The sequence below is a fragment of the Siphateles boraxobius genome, unplaced genomic scaffold, assembly GCF_051911475.1.
Source record: "Siphateles boraxobius isolate OS27281-9 unplaced genomic scaffold, OSU_SipBor_1 205, whole genome shotgun sequence".
In the NCBI taxonomy this organism is placed as follows: Eukaryota; Metazoa; Chordata; class Actinopteri; order Cypriniformes; family Leuciscidae; genus Siphateles; species Siphateles boraxobius.
Window position 1 is genome coordinate 83,154 of NW_027508817.1, and position 12,524 is coordinate 95,677.

Sequence of the window (12,524 nt, forward strand, 5' to 3'; positions counted from 1 at the left end):
ATGAGCTCAGCAACACAGGAGCGCTACGCTACAGACACACTGTGATGAACTCAGAAACACAGCAGTGCTACGCTACAAACACACACTGATGAGCTCAGAAACACAGGAGCGCTACGCTACAGACACACACTGATGAGCTCAGAAACACAAGAGCGCTACGCTACAGACACACACTGTGATGAGCTCAGAAACACAAGAGCGCTACGCTAATGACACACACTGTGATGAGCTCAGAAACACAGGAGCGCTACGCTACAGACACACACTGATGAGCTCAGAAACACAAGAGCGCTATGCTACAGACACACACTGTGATGAGCTCAGAAACACAAGAGCGCTACGCTAATGACACACACTGTGATGAGCTCAGAAACACAGGAGCGCTACGCTACAGACACACACTGATGAGCTCAGAAACATTAGAGCACTACGCTACAGACACACACTGTGATGAGCTCAGAAACACAGGAGCGCTACGCTACAGACACACACTGTGATGAGCTCAGAAACACAGGAGCGCTACGCTACAGACACACACTGATGAGCTCAGAAACACAGCAGCACTACGCTACAGACACACACTGTGATGAGCTCAGAAACACAGGAGCGCTACGCTACAGACACACACTGTGATGAGCTCAGAAACACAGGAGCGCTACGCTACAGACACACTGTGATGAGCTCAGAAACACAGGAGCGCTACGCTACAGACACACACTGATGAGCTCAGAAACACAAGAGCGCTACGCTACAGACACACACTGTGATGAGCTCAGAAACACAAGAGCGCTACGCTACAGACACACACTGATGAGCTCAGAAACACAAGAGCGCTACACTACAGACACACACTGTGATGAGCTCAGAAACACAAGAGCGCTACGCTACAGACACACACTGTGATGAGCTCAGAAACACAGGAGCGCTACGCTACAGACACACACTGATGAGCTCAGAAACACAAGAGCGCTACTCTACAGACACACACTGATGAGCTCAGAAACAGAAGAGCGCTACGCTACAGACACACACTGTGATGAGCTCAGAAACACAGCAGCGCTACGTTACAGACACACTGTGATGAGCTCAGAAACACAGCAGTGCTACGCTACAAACACACACTGTTGAGCTCAGAAACACAGGAGCGCTACGCTACAGACACACACTGATGAGCTCAGAAACACAAGAGCGCTACGCTACAGACACACACTGTGATGAGCTCAGAAACACAAGAACGCTACGCTACAGACACACTGTGATGAGCTCAGAAACAGCAGTGCTACGCTACAAACACACACTGATGAGCTCAGAAACAAAGGAGCGCTACGCTACAGACACACACTGATGAGCTCAGAAACAGAAGAGCGCAACGCTACAGACACACACTGTGATGAGCTCAGAAACACAAGAGCGCTACGCTACAGACACACACTGTGATGAGCTCAGAAACACAGGAGCGCTACGCTACAGACACACACTGATGAGCTCAGAAACACAAGAGCGCTACGCTACAGACACACACTGTGATGAGCTCAGCAACACAGGAGCGCTACGCTACAGACACACACTGTGATGAGCTCAGAAACACAGCAGCGCTACACTACAGACACACACTGATGAGCTCAGAAACACAAGAGCGCTACACTACAGACACACACTCTGATGAGCTCAGAAACACAGGAGCGCTACGCTACAGACACACACTGTGATGAGCTCAGAAACACAGCAGCGCTACGCTACAGACACACACTGTGATGAGCTCAGAAACACAGGACCGCTACGCTACAGACACACACTGTGATGAGCTCAGAAACACAAGAGCGCTATGCTACAGACACACACTGTGATGAGCTCAGCAACACAGGAGCGCTACGCTACAGACACACTGTGATGAGCTCAGAAACACAGGAGCGCTATGCTACAGACACACTGTGATGAGCTCAGAAACACAGGAGTGCTATGCTACAGACACACACTGTGATGAGCTCAGAAACACAGGAGCGTTACGCTACAGACAAACACTGATGAGCTCAGAAACACAGCAGCACTACGCTACAGACACACACTGTGATGAGCTCAGAAACACAGGAGCGCTACGCTACAGACACACACTGTGATGAGCTCAGAAACACAGGAGTGCTACGCTACAGACTCACACTGTGATGAGCTCAGAAACACAGCAGCGATACGCTACAGACACTCGCTCTCGCCTCACCTGACACCCCAGCGCCGCCCTCAGGAAGCCCAGGACAGACGGGGACGCCGGAGCCGCTCCAGTGATGATCATCCTCAGCCTCCCGCCCAGACTGGCCTGTAAGGAGACACAGCACACAGTCAAACAGTAGCACGGCTTCGGCCCCGCATCTCAACGGCTCTGCGCCACGCACCTGGATCTTGTGGAAGAAGATCTTGTCCCAGACGCTGTCGCAGCGGATGACGCCGCGGCTCACCTCCGAACCTTTTCTCTTGGCCGCGAAGTTCAGCAGCCAGCGCTTGACGGAGTTGTTGGCCTGACTGAAGATCTGAAACACAGCAGACAAGCTTCAACCGTTACACAGGGAATACATGTGGCTGAAGAATATTATATTTTATTAAATGATTACAGCAGAATCTAACTCTGTTTATCACTGTGAAGCTGCTTTGAAAATCTGCATTGTATAAAGTACTGTATAAATAAAGCTGAGTTGACTTGATTACAGCATAAAATATAATAGTCCTCACATGTAAACACGAGTTATGCTTCTCGTTATCTTAAAAAGGCCTCTACTTTAGTTTAAATTGTAATTTAAAAATGAATAGCGTTTAGATAAAGAGACTCTGTCATCAGAAGGATTTGGTTTAATTCCCTCCAGAAGTTTCCCACTGTCATGATCAGGTTGTGTAAACACACAAGAAGATGAATATGAGTAAACAGGTAATCTTTAATAATCCACACAGGTTAAGTCCAACATAGAGTTAAGCGATCCAACACAACCATAGTATAGACAAGACCAGACAAAGACACACAAGCAGAACTGAACTCAAATAGTGAGAGGATAATGGGATGATTAATTAGTGCACAGCTGAAACTAATGAGTGTCCATTACAACCAACCAACTAAGAAAATACGGTACTGACTGAAAACAAGAGTCCATGTGGTGTGAGAGTGTGACACACACGATTGTGTTCCCAAAAACACCAGCATCCCGGAAGGCGCGTCCTCACGCCATGATGACAAGGAGGCAAAGAGGATGAGGAGATGGCAAAGGGATGGCAAAACAGGCAGAGGACACAGGAGGAGGTTCTGGAGGTGGATGGCCGACCAGGAGGAGGCAGAACATAAAAGTCCAGGGTGGAGCAGATGGTGGAGAAAGCCATGGAGGAGCCTTGAGGAGAGGAAGACACAGCTAAGACTGTGCCCCATGGCGGCGTCACAGGACGGAGGAGCAAATCAAGCAGGAGATGTAGTCACTAACGTGGTCTCCATGGGGACGATCCGAGGTGATGATGTCATGGAGGAATGAGCCAATCACGCAGCCAGAGAGCCGATGTAGTGAAGGGTCTCCGATGATCTAGGCGGTGTAGCTGCAGTGACAACCCCGAGATGGTGGTAGGGATCCAGAGGGCTGAAGTCGAGCTGGAGCGACCCAGGGCGGAGACGGAGCCCTAGGGAGGGAGGAAGAAGCACAGGTGCAGGAGACAGGGACCCAGGACCGGGGACCCGGGGCGAGGAGGAGTGGAGCACACAGAGGCAGAAGGTGGGGGCCACTGGCTTCCGACATCCAGGAAGAGATGGCTCCCAGCAGGCCCAAGATGGATCCACGCCACTGAGAGAAGGCTGAGGTGAAACTGAAAGGCTGCTGGGAGGCAGCGATGACTGGGTGGCAGGCGTGGCTGGGGACTAGAGAGGGGCTTGAAGGGTAATGCAAAATCCAACTAAAAAAATTAAGTCTCAAAAACATTTTGTAGAGGTGGTGGGAGACATAAGCGGGTTCAGGACATAACAGACTGATTCAGGCGGTAACCAAGGGGGAAGAAAATCAACCTCTCCAAAATCAAAACCGTTCTCCAGTGCGATTGTCAAACACTCACTCTCAGTGGTGGGATCGCCATAACCACAAATTCCACATTCACTCCCTCAGCGATGGATGAAGCTGCTATCAGGCTCCGTAACAATGTTCAGCTGGGTAGCTCTTGTTAGCGCTGGCTTGCACGTCACGGCAGAGTCGCTCTCGTTGCATGCGGTGGGCTTAGGCTGCCAATCCTCGCAGTCTGGGTGTTGTCACAATGTCCACTGTGAGTGGCGAATCACAGGACACCAGCCCCAGTCTACGTACCTCCAGGGCCTTCCCCGGACAAATGCTCTCTGGTGCCGGTGTTGAGGCAGTCATCCGGGAAAGATGTAGCTGCCACAAGGCTGAGGAATTCCTCCAAATGTTCCTTGAGGGAGCGGTCCTTCTGCTCAAGGCATAACAGTTTGACTGCTGCCAAGTGGTCCATATTGCAACAGTTGTCCATAACAGTTACAATGACATTTTACTTGGGAAATTTAGCGGAGAATGTAGTAACAAGAAGAAATGTTTAATTTGAAAAAAGATTGCTACGACAGTTAACAGCGTTAATCCGACCATTGAGCGTTGAGCTTGCTGAGACCCACTGTGTCACCAACAGCATTCAGAAAAGTTCCTGTTGCATAAAATCTCAACGCAGTGCAAACCTGAAGCCACATTCTTGAAGTGGCAATGCTCAGTACTTCAGCTAATTCATCTGTCAGACTCAGTATAGCTTCCTTGGGCAAACGAAACCGACCGATGAAGTCCTCAATATTATATACTTCCAGTATTACTGCAGTCCCTAAAAACCCTTTCCCTTCTCATAACTCTCTCCATAACGTCGTCAGAAAACCACAAATTATGAGCCATTTTCCCTTTTCTTTTGGCTGTTTGTAATGTAACTGATTGTTACAGCTGGTTGCCAAGGTAACAGAGTCTTAGACCTGAGTTAGCCTGGGGTAAGGTGTCTAATTTTTTTGGTCTTAATTAAGATAGTCTTTATTTTTGTGAAACAGTCTAACTTGCAATAGACTAGTCTATGAGCAAATTTTAGACTTGTCTAACACTATAGATTGGTCACTTTGTGAAACCGGCTCCTGGTCTTCTGTCATAATTAGGGTGTGTAAACAACACACACGAAGATGAAGATGAGAGAAAAACAGGTAAACTTTAATAATCCACAAAGGTTAAGTCCAACATAGAGTTAAGCGATCCAACACAACCATAGTATAGACGAGACCAGACAATGACATTGATCAGTGCACAGCTGAAACTAATGAGTGTCCATGACAACAAACTAACTAGGGAAAAACAGTACTGACTGAAACCAAGAGTCCATGTGGTGTGAGAGTGTGACACACACGATTGTATTTGAACCCAAGAAAACATGACAGCATTTATTGTGTTTCGTCTGACGCTCTGAGACAAACTCATTTATGATTGAGGAAAAAGAGCCCGATTGCAGAATCTTACAGTTAATTACTGATATTTTGTGCCAGGAAGTGATGATTTTGTTCTCTTGAACACATGGGATGGAAATGCTGCTTTATTCAAAAATGTTCCATGCCATATTCCAATTTTGCAAGTTAAATTCCCAACTTTTGAATGGAAGCATCACTACTGTGTAAGAGCTGGTCTGATCCCGAGGGACGGAGAGACTTCGTGACCTGCGCTGTTTGCTGTTAATAAAAAATAATCTAACCTAAATCAACTGGTTTTAATCAAGTCAAAAATATTATTCAACATAACTCAACCACAAAATGTGTTAAATCAGGTAGAAACAGCTCTTTTCACAATGCAGATGACTGTGCTATATACATTATAGAGAAGAACGAATTGGGCATCTCTATGTGAGTGTGTCTGATCAGTGCGACGGCTCACCTTGTCATACATGCGGTTCAGGAGTCGCGGCACCACGGGAAATATCGTGGGTCTGAGAGCCTTCATGTCGTCAGGAAGAAGACGGATATCGCCTTGGAAAAAGCCAATTCTCCCGCCATGGCAGATCACCACGGACTGGAATTAAGGAACATGAGACAATACATATTCAGAAATATTATCAAATTAACTGCACTTAGAACAAACCCTGAACTGAACTGAGATGAATAAAGATTCTATTGGCTTCTATAGAGCTGTTACAGATTAAACTAAACTGGTCTCATAAACACTGTTAAAGTTGCTGCTTTGAAACGATCTGTACTGCATAAAGTGCTGTAGGAATGAAGCCATCATGCACTGGTTCTGTTGGTCTGGTGTTGTGTTGATTTCATCTAACTGTAGCATTCACCAGAACAAAAACATGACTCAATACTTCTGTCTGAAATACAACAACCTCCACACACTTCAGACCTCTACACTGTTGTTACACACCATAGAATGGCAGAAAGAAAAGAGCTGTGGTTTTAGATCGGTCCAGCTGTTCAGTTCCAGCATTGAGGAAAACAACTCTGCGGCTCTTTTAGGAGATTGAGATCAATGGGTCACATTAGGCCATGGCCATGAAGCGCCTGGGAAAGAGGAAGTGCACACTCGCCTAGCGCGCGTGTGTGTGTGTGTGTGTGTGTGTGTAGGTGTGGTTTCATGCCCTTGTTAGTGCTCACGGTCGGCACACTGCCAGACTGTAACCTGATCCAGCAGAAGAGCTGAGGACGTGTGTGTGTTTCTCATTGGATGAGCTATGTTGAGCTCCTGCAGTATAAAGAGCATCTTCTCACGCGAGTCTCACCTCAATCAACCTCTCGAACATGTGAGCAAGAGGCAGGAAGGAAATGAGAACGTCGTCTTGATTCGGAAAGATGACTTTCTGCAGACAGACACACAGAGAGGCTGCGGTTAGTCAGATCGCTGTCTGTAGACACACTTCAGCAATCGCTCATGTTTATAGAAATCACTCACATCTGTCACTTTCAGAAAGCCAGCAAAGTCTGCGACAACGTTGCCGTGGGTCAGCATCACTCCCTTCGGATCTCCTGCCACACACACACACACACACACGAGAATAACAGTAATGTTGTGAAGTTAAGACAACAGTGTCAGTATTGAGCTCAGTGTTGATGTCTATTCGACAGTGATGTCAGTTTTTCAATTGCCTGCTGATTTTCATATTTGTGGTTTTATTATAGCATTAAGGCTATCATGCTTTATAGTATCATTCAGATACTATAATAGCTTTTTGTGAATATTTAGAAATAGTTCATTTGTTTTCATTTTAATTGTGTTTGGTCACACTGTAAGTGTCTTTATGAGTTTATTGTGTTGAAAACACTTGGATCAACACCATCTCAGCCTTTCAGAACTATCTTACATTTTGTTTATTGGTGGCTAATTAGTTCGATCTCTTTGATGGGTTTAAAGGGAGGTCCTTCATCCTGAGTTTCTTTTAAAAAACATCTTTTTCTTTCAATTAAAATCGTAGGAATTCACCAGCTGGTACAATAGTAGAGTTTCCCGTGAGGTCGGGTTGGGTGGATATGGTTAAGTCAGGACAGGTTTGATTACATTTTCACGGTGTATTTACAGTGTAATTATAGATCTAATTTAATTTAAATGTTTGCACATAGTCTTTAAAGACACTTAATATAAAGTGGGACCAAGTTTGTATTTTCAGTTTTAGTCATTTTAAACTAAGTGGAAATGAGAAATGTTTCCTTGGCAACAAGCTGAAAAAGTAAGTTTAAGTTTTTTATATTTTATTTCAGCTAAACTTTATTTTAATTGCAAGTGACAATGTTTTGTATGGTTTAAGTTTACTAAAATAACCCTGCATAAGTTGACTTGACGAGTTCTTTAACCGCAGTAACTACCAACCCAACACTGACTGTCTTCATCTTCAACACTAGACGTTTTGTTTAAAGTGTCAGTCTGCATTCAGACAGGAGTTAGAGTTCACTGCCTTCCTTCCTGCAGCTCTTCTGAACGCTGTGAATTGATGAGATTCTCAGGAGGGAGAATGCCGCTCATGTCCACCTCTTGCCACGGTCCATTTCACTTGTGGGATTTTTTATCACAGAAAATTATGTAGAAATAATACCAAAATAATTCCAGAATCTGAGGGGAGCAGGAGAGCAGACATGCTAACCAGTTAGGTCAGGTGAGGTCAAGTTAAGTTAGGTAAGTTTAGGTCAGGTTAGTTTAGTTAGAGTTAGTTTAGTTTAGGTTATGTTAGGTCAGGTCAGTTAAGGTTAGTTTAGTTTATTTAGTTTAGTTTAGTTTAGTTTAGTTTAAAGTTAGAGTAAGAATTAGACTTAGTTTAGGTTATGTTAGGTCAGGTTAGTTTAGATTAGGTTAGTTTAGTTTAGTTTAATTTAGAGTTAGAGTTAGAGTTACTTTAGTTTAGGTTAGGTCAGGTTAGGTCAGTTTTGGTCATGTTAGGTTTGTATAGTTTACTTTAGGTTAGTTTAGGTTAGGGTTAGGTTAGGTTAGGGTAGGGTATGTTAGGTTAGGGTTAACCTGTGTCAGAAGAGATGTGTGGAGCTGCGTTGACTCACCTGTGGTTCCACTGGTGAAGCAGATGATGGACAGGTCATTTGGTACTGGTGGCTACGAGAACACATCAAACTGTTACTGGACACATCTAGCTAGTGCTCAACAAGTGCACAGATCAAAACACTGAAGTGCTGATGAGAGGATCGCCCTGGTCTCTTTAAGTCAGACACACTAGCAACTTTACACTGGCATTCATGCATTATGCGTTTAACATTTTTTATTTCATTTTATTCATTTTATAACACAACAACATATCAAGAAGAAACGTGAGGGCAGGTAAGGGTGTCTTCAAACGTGAGTGTAGTACCACTCCTGGCCTCAAGGGGCAGACTATCCCAGAGACTACAGACACTTTAGGGAGAGTTAGCAATCATCTACTCAGAGGCCTTCCTATCTGATAAATCTAGCAATAAAACAAATGAGAGGAAAACAAAACATAAGCAAAAACTCATGTGTGAACAGTGGACAGGTGATGTTGGGCGACAGGTGACAATAAAAACATTAATAAAAGTGACATCAAAAAGAAATGTTTTCATAATGACTAGTTTTTTCATATTATTTTTTTATATATAACATTTGTAGGATGTTTGTAGAACAAATCTATTGGTTAAAGTTGTCATAATCTGTTCCAGTTTGGACTATTAGGCTATTGACAATCAGAGATGCATCAACTCACTCTTCTATGGAAGTAAAATAATGCCAAATGTTTTTGAAACAAAAAGCCTGTTGAATTGCACTACTTGAAAAAAATATGCATTGCATTAACCCTGCTTGTATTTTAATGCATTGTATTTTTAGAGCTTGCATTTTTATGGGCTGAAATTTAGCATGGTTGAACATTTAAGCTGCGAATATTTAAATTCAAAACATTTCAAACACATTTTCATTAGTCAAATTTCAAAAATCCATATTCACCTTTCATATTTTACTTCCAAAATATCCAAACTGATTAAAAATACAACCTATAATCTTCAACAGGCGGTTTTCGGTCCATTTTATTTCGCTTTGCAAATTCACTTCCACAAATTCAGTGGTTCAAATTCGACAGTAAATTCACCGCTGACGTCCAGGAACTGCAGGAAAAGCAGTAGATTACCGATCATAATCTCCATCTGCTGTTAGTCGACCTCACCAGCAGGGGGTGCAAGTGTGTGTTGAGGAAGACCGAACAACAGTTAGAGCAAGCCATTCATTCATAAAAACTCATTTACAACAATTGAGCATGCATTAAGTTTTTTGTGATGATTATCTGGGTCAGTATATATGCAGAAAAGATGATAAAGGCACAAAAGCTGTTTTTATATTTCATTCATTAACTTCATTGTTACTTTCCTTGTGTTAGGCTACATGTTATTAACTTTTTCTACCATGAACGGGATTATAATCGGTTTCCCTCGATACCTCATCATACTCAAGGATTCCCCTTCCATCAGGACAAAACGCTTAACGTAGCTTAATGGACTAATACAGTGATATAAAATACCAAACTCGCACCTTATTGGGGAAGTATGCCTACATGCATGTTAATATTCCTACATACATGATTAATCTGGGAAGGGTCATAGCACTTTCATATTGTTAGTTTAACTGTAACTTAAGTCGCTTTGGATAAATGCGTCTGCTAAATAATTAAATGTAAAATTGGCTTGATTTTCGCACATTTAGGGACCGTCTCTAAAGTAACATTGGTAGTCCTATAGGCCTAAACGTTTCTAACTTCAATAGCAAACTTCAATTTATTTGAATAAATTGCGCATTATGCCTGACATCACCTACATGAAAATTTTAAAGTTGGTTTTATGACTGCAAGTCGTTCTCTCCATATGCTATTGAAGTTAGAATCGTGTATACCAATGTCGTATGTAACTTTAGAGACGATCCCTAAATGTGCGACTGTCCAAAATCAAGCCAACTAATGCCAGTATCACTGAGAAACGCTCAGCTTTAAACTTTGTGCGTTAATTTCATATTCTGAGTCCTTCTGCTTGCCTGCGAGTTTGGTCTTTTATATCACTGTATTAATCCATTAAGCTACGTTAAGCGTTTCATATGTCCAGCAGGGGAATCCTGACGTATTGACGGAAACCCTTGCCTACTGCATGTAGCGCAATCGCCGCAATATAAGGTTGAGGCAACTAAACATCCAATAGATATGTCAAACTCAAATGTAACATTGGATCTGTATACATCCGCATAGGGGGAATAACATTATAATCTCGTTCACGGTAGAGTTGCATGTAGGCTACATTGGAAAAGTAATCGTGAAGACACTGAATTTCACATAAAACATAATAATGACAGATACACTTACATTGTTGTAAATTACTTTATGAATGAATGGCTTGCTCTAACTGTTGCTCTGGTCTTCGTCAACAACACGCGCTTGCACCCCCTGCTGGTGAGGTCGACTAACAGCAGATGGAGATTATGATCGGTAATCTACTGCTTTTCCTGCAGTTCCTGGACGGCAACGTTGAATTTACCGTCGAAATTTGAACCACTGAATTTGTGGAAGCGAATTTGCAAAGCGAAATGAAATGGACCGAAAACCACCTGTTGAAAATTATAGGTTGTATTTTTAATCAGTTTGAATATTTTGGAAGTGAAATATGAAAGGTGAATATGGATTATTGAAATTTTACCAATGAAAATGTGTTTGAAATGTTTTGAATTTAAATATTCACAGCTTAAATATCCAACCATGCTAAATTTCAGCCCATAAAAATTAAAGCCCTAAAAATACAATGCATTAAAATACAAGCAGGGTTAATGCAATGCATATTTTTTTTCAAGCAGTACAATTCAACAGGCTTTTTGTTTCAAAAACATTTGGCATTATTTTACTTCCATACTCTTCAATCCAGTTTTGTTGTTATCCTTGTTTGTCGCATTAAGAGTGAGAAAAGAGACCATTTGAAATCCAATAGGATCAGCCAGAGCGCCCGGACTGAGATGCATCTGTAAAAATCTGATTGGAATCACATTTCAAATAACCTCCAAATGTGGTCAGGAGGCTTTCCAGGCTTTCAAAAACCCATCTGGATTTTTCTGGCAGTTTGAACATGCCTTAATGTGTACTCCTTATTTTCATTTGATTCCTTTCCGTTTCCTATGTTCGTTTCAGAAGTTGGTTGTCATGGAGATTAATTATGTTGCACACCTGTTTCTTGTTGAGTTGTGTATTTAAGCCCTTAGGTCGGTTCAGTCTCTGATCAGTGTTGTCTTTACTCTGTGTAAAGCTTTTGTGGTTCTTACTCTCTGGATTATCCTGCTTTTTTATTATGTTTAATAAAGTGCTAAAGCTACAGTAATTTTTTCATCAACCTACACTGTAAAAAGTGCTAACCTGCAATTGTTACCATTAAGAGCTATGTCTACCTGATCTAATTGATGGTATAAAGTAATGTATTCAGGTTGATTCTGTTTTTGATTTTAGTTCAGGGAGATTGTACCATGTTTCAGTGAAGCAAGAGTGATCAGTTTATTCATGCAAACACTGGTAGAGAAGTGATGGTTCCTCACTCACCACTGGTTTCCTGTAGTGATCTCGACCCAGAGCCTGGAAACAACAACAAGACTTTAACCAACATCATTCTGTGCTATTCTTCAAGCAACAGCATCAATACAGTTTGCCCACATTGTTTATGTTATTCATCTCCACACAATGACAGGAAACAGGCGTCCTCCGTGGTTGGTTGTTTAGTGAACATAGGTCGGTCACGGCTGGTTTAAATGCGGTTGTGTGCAGCTAATGTAAAGAGTCTGTACTGCAAGCTGAAGCCTGTCTCGATGAAACCACATTCTGGAATGCTTTCTTCCTCTGACAGATTGTCCTGATATACTACCAAGGAAGTCTGCAGTGCTGAAAACAAGTCTCAAATATGAACCATGACCACGTCCCTCTGTTGAACTCGATACCTTATGGCAGTGGTTCTCAAACCTGTCCTAGGGACCCCTCGCCACTGCACATTTTGCATGTCTCCCTCACCTAACACACCTGATTCAACT

General features: G+C 42.8%; 1 protein-coding gene across 2 annotated transcripts in view; it reads right to left on the minus strand.

Annotated features, from left to right (window-relative positions):
- Positions 1-12,524, minus strand: part of acsl6 (acyl-CoA synthetase long chain family member 6) — a 78,096-nt gene that overhangs the window by 28,539 nt on the left and 37,033 nt on the right. For both annotated transcript variants that reach the window (XM_077237670.1, XM_077237671.1), the window contains 7 exons: positions 12,043-12,075; positions 8,519-8,570; positions 6,927-7,000; positions 6,757-6,834; positions 5,913-6,047; positions 2,388-2,522; positions 2,216-2,311 (listed from right to left, as the gene is read on the minus strand). In XM_077237670.1, coding sequence (XP_077093785.1) covers positions 2,216-2,311; positions 2,388-2,522; positions 5,913-6,047; positions 6,757-6,834; positions 6,927-7,000; positions 8,519-8,570; positions 12,043-12,075 — 603 coding nt within the window. The remainder of the gene's footprint in view (positions 1-2,215; positions 2,312-2,387; positions 2,523-5,912; positions 6,048-6,756; positions 6,835-6,926; positions 7,001-8,518; positions 8,571-12,042; positions 12,076-12,524) is intronic.